Genomic DNA, 18901 nt, shown 5'->3' on the forward strand with positions numbered 1-18901 from the left:
AGGAGTCCAGAGGCAGCTCACTTATGAAACTGCTCAGCTGCTGAGCGAGCTCAGTAAGTGCTGTTTAAATCACCACAGTGCAATCAAACTTTAAAAAGGATCTAGGATGAGTGACTGCATTTCTTCCATATCGTATCTTTGGTCTAGTCTTGGTCTCTTTCCTGGACCTTGGATCTATGTTGTGTCCCTGTCTTTAGTCTTGTCTCTGCCTTCAGCTTCTGGATGCAACTCAACACATCAAACAGGCTGTGCTGAGGTACTGAGAGACTCCTGTAGCCACAGCTCCTAGGGAGCCCCCCTTATAGAGTAGCCCTTTTCTGGCTGTTCCCTTCTGGCCCATTTGTCTTGGTTCTCTTTCAAGGCAACCAGGAAAGGGGTAATGACCTATGCTGTGTAGTTAAAGGGGAGCTAGGGCAGAGCTGGAGGAGTATTTGGGTTCTGCAGTAAAAGCTCCTAGGAGGACTCATCGATAAAACAAATCTCGAGATTTAAGAGTCTTTCAGAGAAAATGGTGCAGGTAACTGGCCCATTTTCCTAATGGGCCATCAAAGCACCTGAGAAACACATTGTGGCATTTGTATGTATAATCTGTGAGTATCTGGAGGAAGTGTGTACTGCAGTCACAACTAGCAGAAGCTAAAACAAAGTTTTGAGATGGTTCAGGCTAAAACTGATGCATCACTTCTCAGCACTTCTCTCACTTCTTCTTTACAGGACAGACTCTTCATCCTTGTAAGCATTTTCTGCAAGAAGCAGTTAGTGGTCCCTGCTGAGACAGGGATAAAAGGAGCGAGCAGGCTGTGAGTGGTGATGGGGCATTCCTGACTGTTCCTGGAAATGTGTCCCACTTGCACAAATGGAACCACTAGAGAGCAGCATTAAATCAGGACTTCTCTTATGTGTCTGAACATAAAACAATACTTTAGTTTGATGTTTGCAGTGGGACAATGGTTTCAGACCAGGTTTACCAGAACCAGAGACCAGCCAGTCCCATCTGGCTCAGTCCTTGACTACATAGATACTCAAATACTGAAAGCAACCTTTGTAGCTTGTCTCCAGGAACCCAATTTTCCCCATGCATCAAGTTCAAAAGCTATAGTAAAGTTCTCTTCAGCCTACAGCTACTGCAAATCAGAGAAAACCCACTTTGCTATAAATGCTTCAGCTGATTCTTGTCTCTAGCCATCACCTGGGGTTAAGGCTCATGACCTCTGGAGTTATCTCCAGTGCAGAGTCTTTGGACTCTCCTTTCTAACACTATGGTATCATTCTGACACTGGAAAGGTAAAAGATAAGTGGTGGTAAAATAGCAGAGATCCCACTGCTGCAGGAGGTCTGGGAGGAGCAGAGTCCGCACACATGTTGGTTTTAAGGTAATTTCAGCATAGTTCAGTATTGACACTGGCGATTTTTGTCTTTTAAAGAATAAATCTTTCTTTTAAATAAAAACATACCTAAAATGCAGTAATATGTCAATATATGCAGTGGAATAAAATGCTTAAACATACACCTCAATTGACTAATTATATTAAAGTAGCATTCAAAGGTTTTTGTATCAAGTGTATGCTTTGCTCAATAGTAACCTTTTCTATGAAAGGTTTGCTTTTGCTGCCTGGTAACGGGGACAAAGTAAGGACCAGGGACCAGATTTACAAAATCTTATTTTAGTGATTTTGACCTTTTCTGCAAAAGCCAAAACACTTTAGCACTTGATCAAGGTCAATGATTTAATTATTCTAAACTGATTAACAGACTGGCAACTCAAAAGCAGGAAAGCTCATTTTCTTCTCTCAATCAGTTAATGAGGCATGAATTGCATGCTTTCACTAATCCTAGCATCCTGGAAGACACAATATGTGTAAACACTTAACTCTTCAATAACATAATTTTAAACACAAAGTCAGCCTGTAATAGTGTAGTATAATAGCTTCATTTAATGGCTACAAAGTTATTTTAAAATGCTCTTCTGCAGAATCTGACTTCTGTCTAAATGCAGAGTTGCTCAAAACAGCCTTAAAAAGAATTGACATGTAATAAGTGCAATGCTTTCTATAATTGTTACTTTAAAAATTAGGATTTTTAATGTAGTGAGAACAGTTGGCCTGTTTAAACATGTAGAGATATCTGTGATTCCTCCTCAAAAGTAATAAGCTTCCCAAGGTGAACACACAGTTGAGTTATGCCAACTGTTTGCTCACTAGAAATTGCCTGCATAACTTTTAAGTGAATAGCTGAGGAACTGAGCTTTAAAGTGACATTCCACTGAATCCTTATACAATGGCCATTCACTCTCCCGAATTTTGTTTTCCTTCACAGGAAGGGAACCCTTCATAGGTTCATTCACTGTAATGCTGTAGCCAGGGAAAATGCCTCTGTACTTTCTCATTATGGAAAAAACATGGGACACACTATACTTACTGCTTGTGATGATACCTGTTACTGATACAGAACTAGGGAAGAACCCTATACTTAAACACCCACAGGTGTTTGGTTTTTCTAACTTTGTCGTTTAACATTTTGCCAAGAGCGATTTGGATTACATGGTGAAAGGAGTGCCCATTCTCTGTCATGGAATAAAGGTGAAACTAAGTAAGTATCACCAAAAATATGATAAACATCATATTAAAATTTCTAACAAACAGCAGTGATAAAATATGTGGCTAAGAATGAGAAATGTAAGAAAAGGAATATGGGAGAAGTAAAGCAAGTTACAGCTGTGTAGTCAAATTATTTGGATAGCTAATGAAACCAAGACCAGAACAGTATTCTGGTAGAATATCAAAGCAGATAATGTAGACAAGCAGCATCAAAAAGGAAATTTGCATCTATGAGACAACTCCTGATAATGTGTTATCAGGTGATACGAGATTTTGGTCTATAAATTAGCCTTGAAAAATACCCAGTTGTTTCTGGCAGTCAGGAAAACTAATTAAACCATGGGATAAATCTCTTGATTTGAGGGTTTTTTTTCCCCATGGAATGGATATGCAAAACTGTATGGCAGAACTTCAAAGGGCCCTCCCATCCCTGCTTGCTGCACACCTGGAGTGACCCAGCTCCAGGCTCTCCACAGTGATCTGGTCTTGTTCTCTTGCTTTTATTGCCTAGTAACTTCTGCTCTCTCCTCTGTCATTTTGTGATGTATAGCAGCAGAAATATGCTCCTGTGACTCCTTCTGTCTCTCTTTTGAGCCTGATCTTGAATAGACACAGAGGTTGCTTGGAACTGTACTGGAGGAGCTCTGGTTAATGACATAACAAGCTAATGAGGACTTCTGAACTTCATCCTCTGATCAGCCAGAGAAAAAGGGGTCTTTTTTATCTGCACTTCACTATTGCAGTATAATCTACATGGAAATGAAAACTGTAGATAAATTGTGGAAGTCACAGAAATGTGGAATGTTTTAGAAAGTTGAGGAGCAAACTATTAGTAGGGCAAAATGAAAATATTAGTAGCAAAGCTTTACATAATATCAGCTAAAATTTTCCTAGCAAAGTACTTAAAAACAAAGGACCAGCCCATATATCTGCCTGGAAAGGCACTTACCATCTTGATTTGCTGTGAACCACATAGGTTCCTGAAAACTTTGTCTTTGCAGGAAATGTCAAAGGTTTTCTTGTTTCTTAAAGAACTGATACATTTCTTTACCATTTTCTGTAGCTCCTCAGTATTTGTGCAGGGGCTGAGGCTGGGAAAAGAAAGCAGGATCTGCCTGCCTTTGGTGATGTTCATGTGGCTTTAGCATGAATATTCTGATTCTGTGGCTTACTCTTACAGTGTGAGTTTTCTAGGATTCAGCCTGCTTTTCTAGTCTTGTTTCTATTCATGGACATCAAAGGCAGGAGGGCTTCCCAGAAGCTGGGAAGCCAAAACTCTGTGACCTGGTGGTTTTATGTATCTGCAGATTCCAGAAAGACACACAATTTCTGTCAGCAATGATTATATTGCAAGATACCATGTTGGAAAAACAATTTCTTCCAACAATCAGATTCATCTCTGACTCCAACAGATTTCTAGTGCTCCGGGCAAGAAATGCCTGGCTGAGAGCTGTGCACAGAGGGGACAGGCAGACAGATGGGTTCTGCAGAGCAGGGTATCTCCTGACAGCAAGCTACAGAGTTACTATTACAGGTAGTCAGTGTGGATAGATCAAAGAGTTCCTTGAGATGGAGTTTTGCTGTCAACAGACTGCTGCTGGATATCTTGTCCCTTGGTCAGCAGTGAGGGGACCTGCAGCAGCTCGTGGGTTCTTCTTAGAATTAAAGATGAGTCACTTTAAGGTTACTGAATTTTCTTTCCTATTGCTCCACTTCCTCTGTTTTCTAAAGATAAATAAGAAATGAGAGCCTGGAAATTCTCTTGAGAGGTCCTGCAGCTTGTTTGTTTTGTGAAAATACTTCTTGTTATTTAATTTTGTTACTCTTGTTAACAACAGCAGGAGCTTTCCCATAAAACTTGCCCCAAGTAAACTAATCACAATTTTGAGAACTGAGCTGCAGAGCAGAGAACATCTTCTTGGAAATTTGAAGATGAAGTACTTTCTTCTGCCAACTCATTTAGCATTTCTCTGTAGCTTTGCACTAAGTAAACCTGTCCAGGTGTGTCCCTGCTCTGGGATGTTGAGAATTTACATTGCTGCTGCTGAGTTGCTCTATCTTAAAATTAATTAGAAACTCTTACTGCTGTGATTCTACTTGATAGAAGTTTTCTGCTATGGAGATGAGCATGTACTAAAATTTTTTTTTTTCCAGATAGCTACAAGAAAGAATGACTTAGGTGAGTTTGACTGTAATTATTATATAAATAACTACAGGTTTTGGTGGAGCTGCATCTATATACCTCAATATCATTATTTGGTATATTTTTCTCTTTGAATATGTTTTTTTTTCCAGCATCAGTGGAAGGCAATTCACAGAACTCAAATGTGTTTTAAAGTCACATTCAGTGTGATTTTTTATGTTGTTGCAGTAAAGAAATTAAGAAGAATTATTGAGCAATTGCTACATGAAATGCTCTTTTCCATATGTAGCCCTAGAAAATCAGAATATTTTTCACTTTGTTGTCTTTCCTTTGTGATATATAGCACTTTCCTGTCTGCAATACCCAAGACAGTTGTAATTTTTTGGCCTAATACCAGATCGCTTTTGTCTGTGAGAAACGTATTCCCAGCATTTTAGAGTCAGAACTGAGGAGTATGTCACAATGTCTCATGTCAAATTCCCAGTTAACCTGGAAATTAACAGCTTGCATGCATTCAATATGCATGATAAAAACAGTACTCTCTTTTGTATGATTAATACTATTTTTACAGAGGTCAGTTATGATTTTTCTTTAATTCCACAGGCTCTAATGAAGAGAACAATAACTTACAATACTTAGCATTCCCCTCTGAAAGCTCCCAAAGTTTCTCAAGCTAAAATTTATTTAGTCATGACTTTGATTACAGGTGCACCATGACATTTATATTAATACTAAACTTTTCTATCCAGGAAGCAATGCAGACCTAACCAGTCTTAGCATACTAATCCTTCCTCACATTATTAGGAAATGAACTTCAGTGAAAGAAATTTCCGAAGATACAAAATCTTGGTTAGTGTGTACCTCTTGTCTCCCTTTCTGCACATGTATTTGCCTTCTCAGTGCCTTGTCTGTTCTTTATTTTCTACATCTGCCAGGTAGTGAAATAGCTGTGTATGAAGGAGACATCCTCTTGAGAAGAGGGCGACGCAGTGCAATTAACTGTGAGAGTTGTTTATGGCCCAAGTCACAAGATGGACTGGTCAAGGTTCCAGTTAACATCTCTTCTGATTTCTGTGAGTGTATGCAAATGGATGCTCTAAAGTTAGCCTTGATTTTCCAGACCCTATATTCCCTATTATTTTATGTTTCTGTGGCATGCACCAAAAGCAACCTTTACGCAAGTGAGAATTTATTGACACATCTCTTTTTCTATCCTGTTAGCCCTATGGAAGTTTGGCTTAGACTCCAAACAGATCACACTAAAATATGTGGTTACTTGGGCTATAGTCAGGTAATTAATTGTAATTTCAAATATTGGCTTGTTCCCACTAGCTACAATGTACTTTGATATTTAGCAAGTGCATTAGAAGAAGAATAATTTGTTCACATTATGAAAGTATTTTTGTCAAAATTACCACTAGGAGCATGTTTTTGAACTCTATCATTTTCTTTCAAATCTCTCCTAGAAATATTCCCACATTAGAACCCCTATAGAGGCAAAAATGGAGGAAAAATCCTTGGAAATATTTTTTCCTTTGTTGATTCCCTATAGTCAGTCAATAGCTCTGTCCTGTGCAAAAGGCTGCAGGAGTGAATTCCATACAGACCCTTCTTCAAAGATCTTACCTTGAGAGAAAATTGCATGGAAGTGAAATACAGCCTGAGCCTGATCCCTGTTCCTCGGGGAAAGGAACTGAGGAAAGCCCAATCTCTGTGTTATCTAGGCTGCTTCTCTGCCCATGTGCCTCCAGAACTGTAGTATGTACTCTTGTGAATAGGTGGGGGTTATTCCCTCTATCTCCCTCTCTCCAAAGTTTAAATATTAGGAAATTGAGATACACATCAGTTGTAGATGATTCATAACTGAGGAATCCAAATTAGGCCAAAATGTTCCAAAATAGATAAACACTCTGATCTTTATTTGGTACCTGAATAGAAACACTGTGATCTTCAGAGCCTGGGCTGTCTCAAGTGATTCCAAGGGGGCTGCAGAAAGCATTTGTTCTTTCTGATAAACAAAATAGGGGTTTGGTGCTTGGCTACAATCAGCTGGCTCATTTGGGATACTTTAGGCCAACTATTTGTATCTGAAACTGTCTCATTTCTTCTCTTCTGTCTAATGGAAGGAACAATGCCAATCATTTGCTTTCCACCAGCTGTCTCCTAAATAATATGCATATGGGATAGGTGTAATTGTTACACTTCCCCATAAACGTCCAATCAGTCTGAAGATCTCTGAATGTTTTGTGCCCTTTTTTCACTATACTTGTATGATAAAGAGCTAATGTGTGCTGTGAAGTTTTAAAGCAATGCACCCCACCAATGCACCTTGGTTTTTGATTAACCAAGAAAGATTTCTCCTGGCCCCCTTCTCTTTCTAGCAATAACAGAGAGGTCTTGGATTGCTGATGCTTTGCAAGAGATCTCCACACTGACCTGTGTGCAATTTGTAAATCGCACTACAGAAAAAGACTATGTGTATGTTGAACGAGGGCAGAGGTAAGCTCCTTGTCTGCTGAGAGTGGCAGCACTCAAAAGGTGTTTCAGATTCTTTTCTGGTTTGTTTTGGATTTAAGTAATTGCTTTTTTTTTATCCTAGCAGTAAAGACTTAGAGAGCAAGTGCAATTTTTAGTTTTTCTTTAGATATACTGGTAGTTACATCAGCTAATAGGCTGCAGGAATAAATATATGTGTGGATTTAAAGATAATGGGGTGTAATTCAAAATAAGAAATTTTTCTTAATTGTTATAAAAATTTAAATAAATAAAATTGTTTCAGGTTCTTTGCTTAACACTTTATAATGCTTCACCTCAGTTTGATATAGCCAATTTACAGGTTTAAAATTTGCCATCATCATCACAAAGGCTTTATTTCCCTCCCAGTGTGTCATTTGGCAGCTTTCAGAAGTCTAGGTATCTTGTGCCAGTGACTATTTGCATGTTCCCTTCTGTAGCTGCATATCTAGAAAACCTTGATGACATAATCAATACATCTATATGTATTTGTATTTGCTAAATGTGAACCTTTTGGCTACTGATTGCTTGTTCTTAGCTGCTGGTCGTACTTTGGAAAGATTGGAGGACGTCAAGCAGTAGGCCTGGTGAAAAATGGTTGCATGGATAAAGGAGCAATTCAGCATGAAATGAACCACGCGCTGGGTTTCATCCATGAACAGGCACGGAGCGATCGGGACAGGTTTGTCAAGATTATGTGGGAACACATAGTGGCAGGTATGTCCACTAAATTGTAAGAAAAAATATATATACTTACAGTTAAAAGAGAATGTTTCTCCTTTAACATTCTCCTTTAACAATGCAAATAAGAACCATGATTAATGCTGGCTGAATTGCAGCTGCAGCAGCAGCACATTCAGTGTGATGGAATTTCTTGTTCAGTGTTTGTACTAAGGGAATTTCTGTGGCTACACTTACGGCAGTGTGGCAGATGCAGCCTAAAAGTAGCTCTACATTCTTACTTTGATTGCCATCTTGAGCCCAGACCCCAAAATACCAAGATCATCAGGAATACAAAATGTTGTTGCAAAGACTTGGCCAGGAGGCAAGACTATGGGACCATTAACTGGGGGGGGTGGGGGGGGGTGGGGTGTGAAGTGTGACATTCAAGATCATGTTGGGGAATCACACAGCTCTATCTTGGGAAATCCATGGAAATAGGGGAAGGCAGCCAGTAGGCGTCTTGGCAGGGAGTGAACTGCACACATCCTAAAATGTGTATGAACAAAGGACTCAATGTGGAGACATTGGAAACACATGCAACCATTAGCATTTGCAAAATTCTGGGACCTGGCTTGATGTGAGAGGAAAGACTGCAATTATTTTTGTGGACAGGATCACATACACATGAAAAGAAGGAGCCATGGGGAGCATTTGGACTGGTAATTCTGTAGAGGAAAAACAAGTGGATGCTGTTTATGGAAAGGAATGCAGAATGAATAGTCTGGGCATGTGCCCAGGATCTGTGTGCTGGGAACATGGGCTCATATAGAAGAGCTCCAGGCTCTGGGGAAGAAAGGGTAGACAGAATGGCAGGAGATCCAAGGGAAAGTGAGAAAGTGGTACATAGAAGGAAAATAGCAGAAGAAAGTATGCAGGCAATCACTTGTCTGATAGCTGTTAGAGAGCTTGGGCAACCCATAACAATTGTAAAAATGCAATAGTCTATTTAGTTCATTATAGAAACTAATAGTAAATGAGGCTGGACAATTGAATACCAAATTCTATTAAGTCTCTTCAGCAAATAAGATACTCAATTACTCAGTATCATGCACAGCTGAAAATATATCCATCTTTTTCTCCAGATGGAACTTGATTGTTTTTATTGCAAATTCCTAACACACTGTTCTCCAAACTTTCTTCAGCTATTCCCATGATATCTTAAGTAAATTCCATTTGTGTTGTTCTTTACTGAGGTTTCAGCTCCAGTGTTAAGGTGTAATTTTGCTGTGAGTTGTTTGCCATTGTACAATAAGGGTGTGCCATGTTTGAAATGTTAGCACAGGATGTGCTAGGAAAGAGAAGTTTAAAGCGTGAAGTTACATATACTAAACACACATCATCTTACACTAGTTTTTCAAAGGGAACTCCACAGGTTCAGATGTCGTAATTCCTGAAGGATACAGATGTAACCAAGCTCTGATTCAGACACAGTGTCATGAAATGATAAATCAGGGGGAAGAGGTAAAGAGGACAAGGCTATGCCAAAGGAGATGAGGTATATCATCAGTGTTTTAAGTGTTCGCCATGGGTGGAGAATGAGGATTGGTGTGGCAAGGGAGTCTGAATGCAGAGTGTGCAGCTAAAGCACTGTAGGGAAGAAATGCAAAGATATGCAGGGAAAAGGAAATGGAGAAACAGTTATGTTTATGGAGGACTGCTAATGTACATCTCATGTAAAAACATGCTGCTGTTAACAGTGCTGATGGCAGAGCTCCTGCTGACCTCAGTGGTGCAGAACTAGACCTGAAGACCTTTTCCAGCATTCCAACTCTCACACAAGCTGTTTTTCTCCTTCCAGGACTTTTGTATTGTGGATGTTTTCTGGGTTTTGTTTTTATCCAGCAATTTACCTTGGAAGCCATCCTACTTCTTTGTTTTGATAAAGTGCAGCCTGATCAGTTGCTATCCACTTAGCTACTTGAAACTCAGCTTGTTTTTCCCAAACTTTTGGGAAAAAAATATATTCAGAGTCTTCAGCCGCAGTTTCCTTTTCAGCTCTTCTGAGTCATTGCATTTATATTCTGGCAGAGGTAGATTTTTTTTCTCTTTTTAGAGTAGAAAAGATGGGATAAGTCCCCAAAGGTGTGTAGGTCTAGAGAGCCAGATCTCTTTGGCATTTGATGAGGTAGGTAGTAGTTTGCTGGCAGCACCTCAGTCCAGCCAGGATGCTGTTCCTTTTTCTTTACTTAGCAAACCAATTCAGCAAAGCACTTCTGTGCCAAACAGTAGCCATATGCTTCAATGTTTCACCATGTTTGAACTGTGTTCTCTGTTCATCACCTCAGAAAAAGCTGCACACTTGCTGATAACTCTTTCTGAAGTCAGTATAGTAGATAAGAGGGACTGAGATTAAAACAGAGTCAGGAAGTCCAATGCTGTTGAGAAACAGTTTAAGCCTTAACTGAGTTTTAGAGCTATGAAAAGCTCCAAATTCATGTTTATCCCCAAATTTTCTATTAGTTGGGATTTCAGATCTTCTTTTTGCATCTCTTAGCCCTCAGCCCAGGACCAGTCTGAACAACATTACAGGCTGAGACTTGCTCTGGTTGCAAGCCTGCCAGCTGAGTTGTGTAGACCTCAAGGATGTCCAACTCTGAACTCCTGTCCAGATGGTCTGTGGTTTACAAACACATTTGTAGTTACAATAATGAAGGTACAGAACTGGAAAGGAGTGCTCAGTGGTTAGGGCTTTAGTCTTAATGCCAGGCTGACTGCATTCAGCTCCCTGCTCTGACAGTGCTTGCTTGCCTGTCTTACCATGGACAAGAGATCCAGGATGTAATTCATATTCATGATCTCCAATCAGTGAGTAAAAGGAGTGCCTTCTTCACATGAAACTCCCTCCAACTGTGTCTCTCTTTCTTTCCCTCTCCTCTGACTATCCTGGAAGCCTTGAGGAATAGTTTCATTGCCTAACTTGAAGAAATAAAGCTAGGTGACATGAAATCCAGTCTCTGTCCCTGGGCCTCAGCTCTGTAACAGTGTAACACTTTCTTATCTCATATTGGCTTTTTAAGGCTAAACAGATGAAAAGTGGTAAAATGCTCAGCAGCTATTCTGAAAGAATTTGTTTATCTGCTTCATGTGAGTCATATGACTTCACTCTAGTCACTGCTGATGGGTTTGACCAGGGACAAAGCCACAACATGGCTGGTAGCATGAACTCTGGGGCAAGTAACAGGTAAAATGTACCCCTTTCTTTTGCGGCCTTATAACCCTGTGGTGGAAGGACTCAGCAAGACATCACCCATGCATAGCTCTGAATTTTTCATCTAGGTGGTCAACTACATTTCCCTCTCAAGGGATGGATGCAGCTTTGGGGACATAGGTTGGATGCTTATAGTATTCAAGATAATGCACTGAAACGTATTTGGAGACACGCTAATGAAGATGGACAGAGGAATATTTTTGCTTGAAGAGTAAAATGTATTCATTGATTATATCAAAACTTATTTGATTATATTCTGAAACCTACTAGACTGTAAAAATGGGTTTCCATGGATTTCAAAAATCTCTGGTGGTTTTGATAGATCCAAGATCTCATGAGAACACGTATTAGTATCCTATGTTACTTTCAGGATTGTGACAGCAGGCAGTGTACTATTAGAGCAGTAATAATTGTTCTGACTGAAATGTTGCTTTCCTACCTTACAGGGGAACAAGGGAACTTTGGAAAAATGAATTCCAAAAACCTGGGCCTTCCCTATGACTACTCTTCAGTGATGCACTACGGCGCGTAAGTTGTTTGCTGAGATGTCTTTTCAAAGGTGCAAACAGCTTTCAGATCTTCTGCTCAGATCTAGAAAGGAGTTGCTCTGTGCAGGGAATGAGTTTTGCTGTTCATTTAAAATTGAGTGCATGGACATAATTAAGGGTGAGCACACTTCCTTTGTCAGCAAGATTCTTAGAAAACAAGAATTGATATGGATAGAAACAAAACATAGGTCAGCATTTTCTTCCACTGTACTCTTGTCTCTTGCTAAAGGTCTTTGACATGGCTGAGGCCCAAAGTCTAACTCTACTGAATCACTGATCTAAACCAATTCTGAAGTTCAAATTGTTTTGTAAACGTAGTAACAGCTGATCATAGACAATAACATTTAAGTATAGAGGCAAGAAAGATGGAATTTTTTGATATCACTGAGATCTTGTATGCTGCCTTATGTTAATCTGGGAACACTGTCTAAGGTTGGATTTTAGTCCATAATGTCAAAGCTTGTATAATGTACCTTCTCCTTTATTTCCACAAGCAAGTAACAATTTCTGAACAAAATCCTGAAACAAAACTTGACTAGCAGAAGGCAGGAAATTGCAGATAGCAAATAGACCATTACTAACTGAGACAGAACTATTTCTGCTCCTCTGCCTCAGGAACCAAGAAGGCGGGATTCAGTCCATTTTGCTGGGCATTGGTGAAAGGCCTTTTCACTCAGGACAGTGCAGCTTTTTCTGCTTGCTTGCTTTCAGCTGCTGAACACCAAATATCTGCCATGCTGGTCCTCTTCAGGGAAGACCACCTGGTCTCTGAGAAGCATCTTGTCCATTTCCATTTAAAGTTGTGTTTATGGGGTACATAGAAAATGATTATACAGTTAGAGAACTTCCCTGTCTATGGAAAGCAATCTAGAAATGTGATTTCCTTGTTTCTACAGGTATGATTTCTCCAGCGCTCCAGGAAAACCAACTATTGTACCAGTTCCTGACCCCTCTGTACCTATTGGGCAGAGAGAAGGGCTGAGTAACTTGGATGTAGCTAAAATCAACAAGCTCTACAAGTGCAGTAAGTGCTGTAGATAGAAGGCATGTGAAGACAGCTGATGTCTGTAGGCACTGACAGACATCACCCAAAGGAACGTGGCCCAAGGTCCCTTCAATACATCTTTCTCACCCTATAACAGGAAACAGAACTGTCCCTGTGCTGAACTGCTGCCTTCTTGGCTTGAATTATTTTCAATACTTCACTCTCATTTTGGGTTATCCTCACCAAATCCCTGCTCTTTGAGATAAACAAAATCCATCAAAGAAATCGTGGTTGCTACCTCTGTCAGATTCTCATTCCAGGAAAGCTCTGAAGGTTGCAAAGCATGTAAGCTCTCCTCGGCCATGAGTATAGCTTAGAGTCATGTGCATCAGTAGGGCCAGCAGATCTGTGATTTCTCTTAATTACAAAATGACTGCAGGGCTGTAATTACGGGTGCCATTCAGCCTGATCAGAACACCTCTGAGGAGAAAACCATAGGCATTTTGTATAGATATCTACTTTCTTGCCACATCCATTTCTTAATTCATCCCTGTGGTATCTTAAGGTCTAGAAATACCTAGCATTCCTCTGTAAACAGGAACTCTTCAGCCAAGATGCACAAAGCAGCTGTAACATGCTCCTGCAATGCACAGGTTTTGCCTTAACTCCCAGGACAAAGGCTAATTGACTTACATGGTATTTGACTTTTCTGGGATGTTATTCAATTAATTTCCACCAAAACAGCTAGAAACATTAAAAAGACCTAAATATTAGTGTCCTAAATTCTGCTCTTGTGTTAGAACTTAGTTAAATAATTAGAATTTAGAAGGAATCAGTGTTCCTTCAGTTGGATTGTTAGGTACAGAAATCATTGCTGAGTGGTTCCTCCAAATTTGCAACTGCAGATAAGACAACTTTACAAATTTAGTGTCTCAAAGATAGTGATAACAAGTATCTAGTGATATTTATTCTTGACAGTGGGGCTGGGAATAAATAACACTTCAATACCTTTACTATGTAATTTCTTAATTAGATCTGTATGTTTTGGAAGAAAAGGAGTAAATTTTAAAAAAGGAGAAAAACTTGGGGACTAAAAAACGCGCAAGAAGTCTGGTTGTCTCAGGAAGAGCAGGGAGCAAGAGAAAAATGTCATAAATTCCTATGAGCAGATGTCATACATTCATACTTTGTAATTTGGGGAGTTACATAAAGTGCAAAAAATGAAGATGTAGAAAAACAAAAGACAGATGAGATCAGACTTTGTATACCAGTTACTATGTCAACTATGTAGGTTGACTTCAGTGCTCTCTGTTACTGTTTTCCCCCAGTGACTACCTCTCTTTGCTTTGACAAAATCTTGCTTTCAAACTAGATGTTTGCACACATTTATGAATACACACAGCTGCTGATGGAAATTGATGTACTGCTGTCATTGAAAGTACTTCTGTGACTGAAGTTAAGGAAGTTCTCAAAAGATCCAGGCCTTTCTTAGTAAACTAAAATATGTGAGTGAAGCCCTATTGTCTTTAAATAAAACATTAGTAGCTGAAACAGGTAAGTACTTTACCTACCTTTATTTCACTTGCAGGTTTTCAATAGCTTTTACACTAGGAACATCAATACAATTGTAAGCATTATAATTAATTTATACAAGCTTGACTGCTACAAATGGTTGGAGAGACTTGTCAGGCATTTCAGGAATATTTTGGTGCAGTTTTCATTCTCTTCAACACTGTTTGGTTCTTCCCTTCAGATTGCTGTAGCTCTGTGTTGCCTAAACCCAAAGGCTCGTTCTCCTCTGTCAATTACCCATCCCCATACCCGAACAACAGCAACTGTCTGTGGTTGATCCGCATCCGTCGAAGTAAGGTAATTTTTATTAGGAGAAAAAAGGTTTGAACCACAGTATCCAGGCTACAAAGCTTTATTTTGTTACCATGAGTAAACCCTGGGAGTCAGTTTCATGGACCAAGACATTTATTTTGTTATGCAGTGAGTGAAAGTCTCAACAATTTTCATGAGACTTAAGACTATTAGAGGGATTATTTAACTCGATTTTTATCCAGTTCAGATTGGATGGCTTTTCAAACACAAGCAGTAGTGAAACATCAGTCTTTGGGATCTCAGTACTAGGATAGCTAAGTGAAATTCTGTGCTCTTTTCATAAAGAAAGTAAAGTTTCAGTAATACATGGATAGTAAAATGAATATGAAGGTTCACTTCATATTCAAGTAGATAGTTTGAGACTTTCCCTGCATATAACATTAAACCCAACATCTGCTTTTTTGTTTCTCAAGATTTTCCTGCAGTTTGAGGCTTTTGATCTCCAGCACTCCACAGACTGTTCTTCTGACTATATAAAAATTTACAACGGGAACAGCAGGAGCTCCCCTGTCTTGCTGGACAAGTACTGTGGGAAGGGCCCACTGCCCTCCTTAGTGGCATCTGGATCGACAGTGCTGGTAGAGTTTGCAAGCGATGAGAGCATTACAGCCACAGGATTCAGAGCCTCCTACAACAGGGGTATGAACACTCCTTTACAAAGCTTGGAGAACAGCATTAGCAGTATTTGTAGGGAAGAAGTGTACATTTTTACTATACCCTACAGAGTGGGTCTTTTCGCTGTCATTCTTTACACTTCACAGCAATTGGAAATGCAGAAGGCTAGGCAATGATGGGTCTGAAAGTTCACAGGAAGCAGAAAATGGGATGTTGCACGGGCCTCATGTTAGTAATCCTGAGAGCTTGCTCACATTCTTCTGAGAGCTTGTTAGACTTCATCATATCTCCAGAAAAATGTATTTAAATAAAAATGCAATGACTGAAATTAATAGGAGCAGTGCAGCCAAAGAGCACAAAGACTGCAGAACTCAACAAGAGACCTCAACCAATGAGATGCAAAGCCAGTATCTTGGCAAGATGTTATTCAAGGTTTTGTGGGATTTTATGCAGTGGGAGAGGTACTGACCTTGGGTACCTTACACTTTCTGAATTAAAAGCTTTTGTTATGTACACGAAACACAGTGCTTCCTGTAATCGCTTGAGGGGTGTCTTTTTTGCAAACACACAAATGCATTATGGACTGCCAGACCAAATTCTGTTGTGCTGGGACATGCTTTCAGCAAGAAGGCAGTAGCCCAAAATTGCCTTATTTCAACTGAAAATCCAAACTTCTTTAAAGTATAAATTGAAGAAGTCTTAGAAATGTGTTATTTTTCCTCTTTTTGCTTTAGTCAATGGAATAATTTCTAGAAAGCACTAGATCTAGCTTGATATTGCAATCTTGAATGCTTGAGCTGGTTCTTTTCCGAAGGGCAGTTAGTGCCATGAGAAAGCTATGCTAATACATAACAGTCGATTGGAAAATCAGATACAGCTTTAGATGCAGCTGTTCCCTGTCCTCCAAAGATTATTTATCAGACATGTTTCTAGTTCCTTCGGTCCAGCTGCTGATACAAATACTAAGTGAAGAAATAAAGTACTTCAGCAGCAGATTTTCATGGTAGCACATTTTTTTTGGTTTGAAGAAATAATACAGTAGGGTGTAAGCAAGCTCATTTCTACTAACAAAACGCTCTTGTTAATATATCTGATTCTCTCCTTTACTCCTCAGTGAATTGTGGAGCCACTTTCAGAGATTCAAAGGGAGTCATCACCTCTCCAAACTACCCCAGTAAATACCCCAAAAACCGAGCATGTTTCTGGGTCATCACTTCTCCAGTAGGATACAAGGTAAGGCACAGATGAATTCATTTGTGGGTTTCATCACTGTTCTCTGATTAAGCCTCTGTTTCCCTTGAAGAATAAGAGCTGTGATGTCACTTTTTCAGCAGACATTCTCAGAGTAAAAATCTGAAAGCAAAAATTCATTTTAAGAATTTATGCTGGATCCTGGTATCCGAGGTGCTCAGCAAGGGAAAACCTTTACACATGCATGTGAACTCTTATGAATCTAGCCTGTACCAGTAGGCTTTGTTCAAAATAATCCCTAGGTAAGAGCTCCCACTCGAAAACTGAAACATCACACAGGTGCTGTTTTTATATTTCTCTAGAGGAAAGAATGTGAAGCGTAGAAGATCAATCTTGTCCCTTGCTTCTCCTTCCAATCTAAATACTGATGAACTAAGCAAATATTTTCCTACTAATTTGCATTGCCATATGGGATCAGGATGTGGTGCACACACAGAATAAAAAGTGGTGCCTGCACACAAGGAATTTAGGCAATTTATTGTTAAAAAATGGGTAAGAGGAAAGGTTGTAACCTGGAAGCAAAGTGCTTTGGTTGTATTTTCTCCAGATATCTCTCAAAATGTTATCCTTTGAGCTGGAATATAGTGACAGATGCATCTATGACTACTTGCTCATACATGATGGAAGCCGCCCTACATCACCTGCAGTTGGCCCTTATTGTGGGACAGAGAAGGTTGCAGACTTTACTTCCACTGGGAACTTTGTGCTGGTTGAATTCCACAGTGATTTAGTGTGGGAGTTGCCTGGATTTGCAATGAGTTATACATTTGGTAGGTAAGTACAATACAGATGGGGTTTGAAAAACACAGAATGAGAGTAAGAGTCCAGGTAGTCACAGGTCAAAGTCAAGATGCCACCAATTTCAGACAAAAAAGTATAGCCTGATACCTTTAACAAGCTTGAAGTTTGACCTCTTAGTCTTACATCTACAGTGGTGTTAATTTGCATGGTGAATCAAGGACAGAAATGTTCCTGCCCATGGGATGCTTCTGCCTGAGACTGTATGCTTTTTATTATAGTATTCTCATTGCTGGTGTTGCATGGCCAAACACAACAGCAGAGCTGAAACTATGTAAGCAGATTTTCAAGAACTTCTAGTGGTAGAAAACTAGGCCCATAAAAAAATTCAGAACATGGCTATGTAGTAACTTTAACCTGTATTCTAGCACCTAACCTTAATGTGCATTCCAGCGTACATACAGAAAAATCTTCAGCCACATTTATTTATGCTTTGAAGCCAAGATCACTTACACAGTTCATACAGGCACCAGATCTTAGCCTGGAAATAACCACTTGACCCAGAACAAGTGGTGTCATAGTACAGTATGACATACAGTACCTCAACTCAAAGATATGCACTACTCCTCTGCGAGATGAACCAGGTCAAGGAACAGATTTAACTAAAGAAACTAAAGTTAAGAGTGGCAGGAGCAAGCAGTGAGGAAGAGGGAATGGAATGAAGCACCTATTGTTGCCCCTTTGCTGTGGCCTGAGTCAGGGATTGAAATTGTCCAAAAGGTATTATGACAATATTTTTTAAAAATGAGGCCTGAAAACCTAATGCAAAGACCATTGAATGTGCTCTTTGGAGAGCATTTTAGGTGTGAAACACCTTGTCTGTAGAGAGAAATCCTCCTCCTCTAAGGAGATGGGTGGAGCTGAGAAAGAAATCACCACTGTAAACACCTAATGCTTTGCCTTGACTTGATGTATTCAGAATTAAATGCCAATGCCAAACTGGGAGATGCCAAAACTTAATGAATAATAAAAGATTTTGCTGAAATTATGCCTTTGTGAAGAAGAGCATGTAGAAAATGTCAATTTGCTTTCCTGGTGCAGCCAAGAAAATTTTGAATTATGATTACTTTGTAGTGGCAGGGGGAAGGGGTTTAAGGATCTGTAATGTTTTGGTTTTTAAGCACTGGTTAATTTTCACCCACAGAAGAATGATAATTGATAAGTTGTGGACATCAGGGTTTAGAGCTTGCTTGCATCATGGTGGGAAAGTGCATGCACAGCAGGCAACAAATATTTGTATTTCTTACAAGCTCCCATCTTCTGGCTATAAAAAGTATTCCCTCATTTAATTTGGCTCACTATTTAGATTGGCACATTTTTGGAGAATGTAACAATTTCATCAGCATGACAGAAAATTAAACTCTACTTCTATTTTTAACCTCGACTTCAGACTGTAAAAATGCTAATTCTTCTCCTTGAGCCTGAGGACTTTCATGGAGGTGCAAAAGTAACAACCCTGTGATGACTCTCATTTTATAACAAAGTCAAATGGGTCCCTATTTTGAACAGGCAGTGCTGGGCAGCTTTGTAACTTGAGTATTACTTTAGATTCCCTTCCCTTGGTCTGATGTGGAGCTCTACATAGGTCCAATGTTTTAGATGTTCACCCATATTTGGTAAAAGAGCATGAACAGC

General features: G+C 39.5%; 2 protein-coding genes across 3 annotated transcripts in view; one reads left to right on the forward strand and one right to left on the reverse strand.

The window, feature by feature from the left end:
* Positions 1–18901, reverse strand: part of LOC138111475 (transmembrane protein 263-like) — a 238922-nt gene that overhangs the window by 217458 nt on the left and 2563 nt on the right. The window lies entirely within an intron of this gene.
* Positions 509–18726, forward strand: LOC138112051 (embryonic protein UVS.2-like). Its single transcript, XM_069018738.1, has 11 exons — positions 509–517; positions 4752–4776; positions 5676–5813; positions 7122–7239; positions 7793–7971; positions 11632–11713; positions 12630–12757; positions 14472–14587; positions 15016–15241; positions 16332–16450; positions 17016–18726. Exons 1-11 carry the CDS (start codon positions 509–511, stop codon positions 17244–17246), a joined length of 1371 nt encoding a protein of 456 aa, XP_068874839.1. The 3' UTR covers positions 17247–18726.

The sequence above is a fragment of the Aphelocoma coerulescens genome, chromosome 5, assembly GCF_041296385.1.
Source record: "Aphelocoma coerulescens isolate FSJ_1873_10779 chromosome 5, UR_Acoe_1.0, whole genome shotgun sequence".
Taxonomy (NCBI): Eukaryota; Metazoa; Chordata; class Aves; order Passeriformes; family Corvidae; genus Aphelocoma; species Aphelocoma coerulescens.

Coding starts and splice junctions, on each gene's coding strand:
- LOC138112051 (XM_069018738.1), top strand. Junction 14,588..15,015: donor TCCGCATCCGTCGAAGTAAG/GTAATTTTTATT, acceptor TTGTTTCTCAAG/ATTTTCCTGCAGTTTGAGGC. Junction 16,451..17,015: donor CTTCTCCAGTAGGATACAAG/GTAAGGCACAGA, acceptor TATTTTCTCCAG/ATATCTCTCAAAATGTTATC.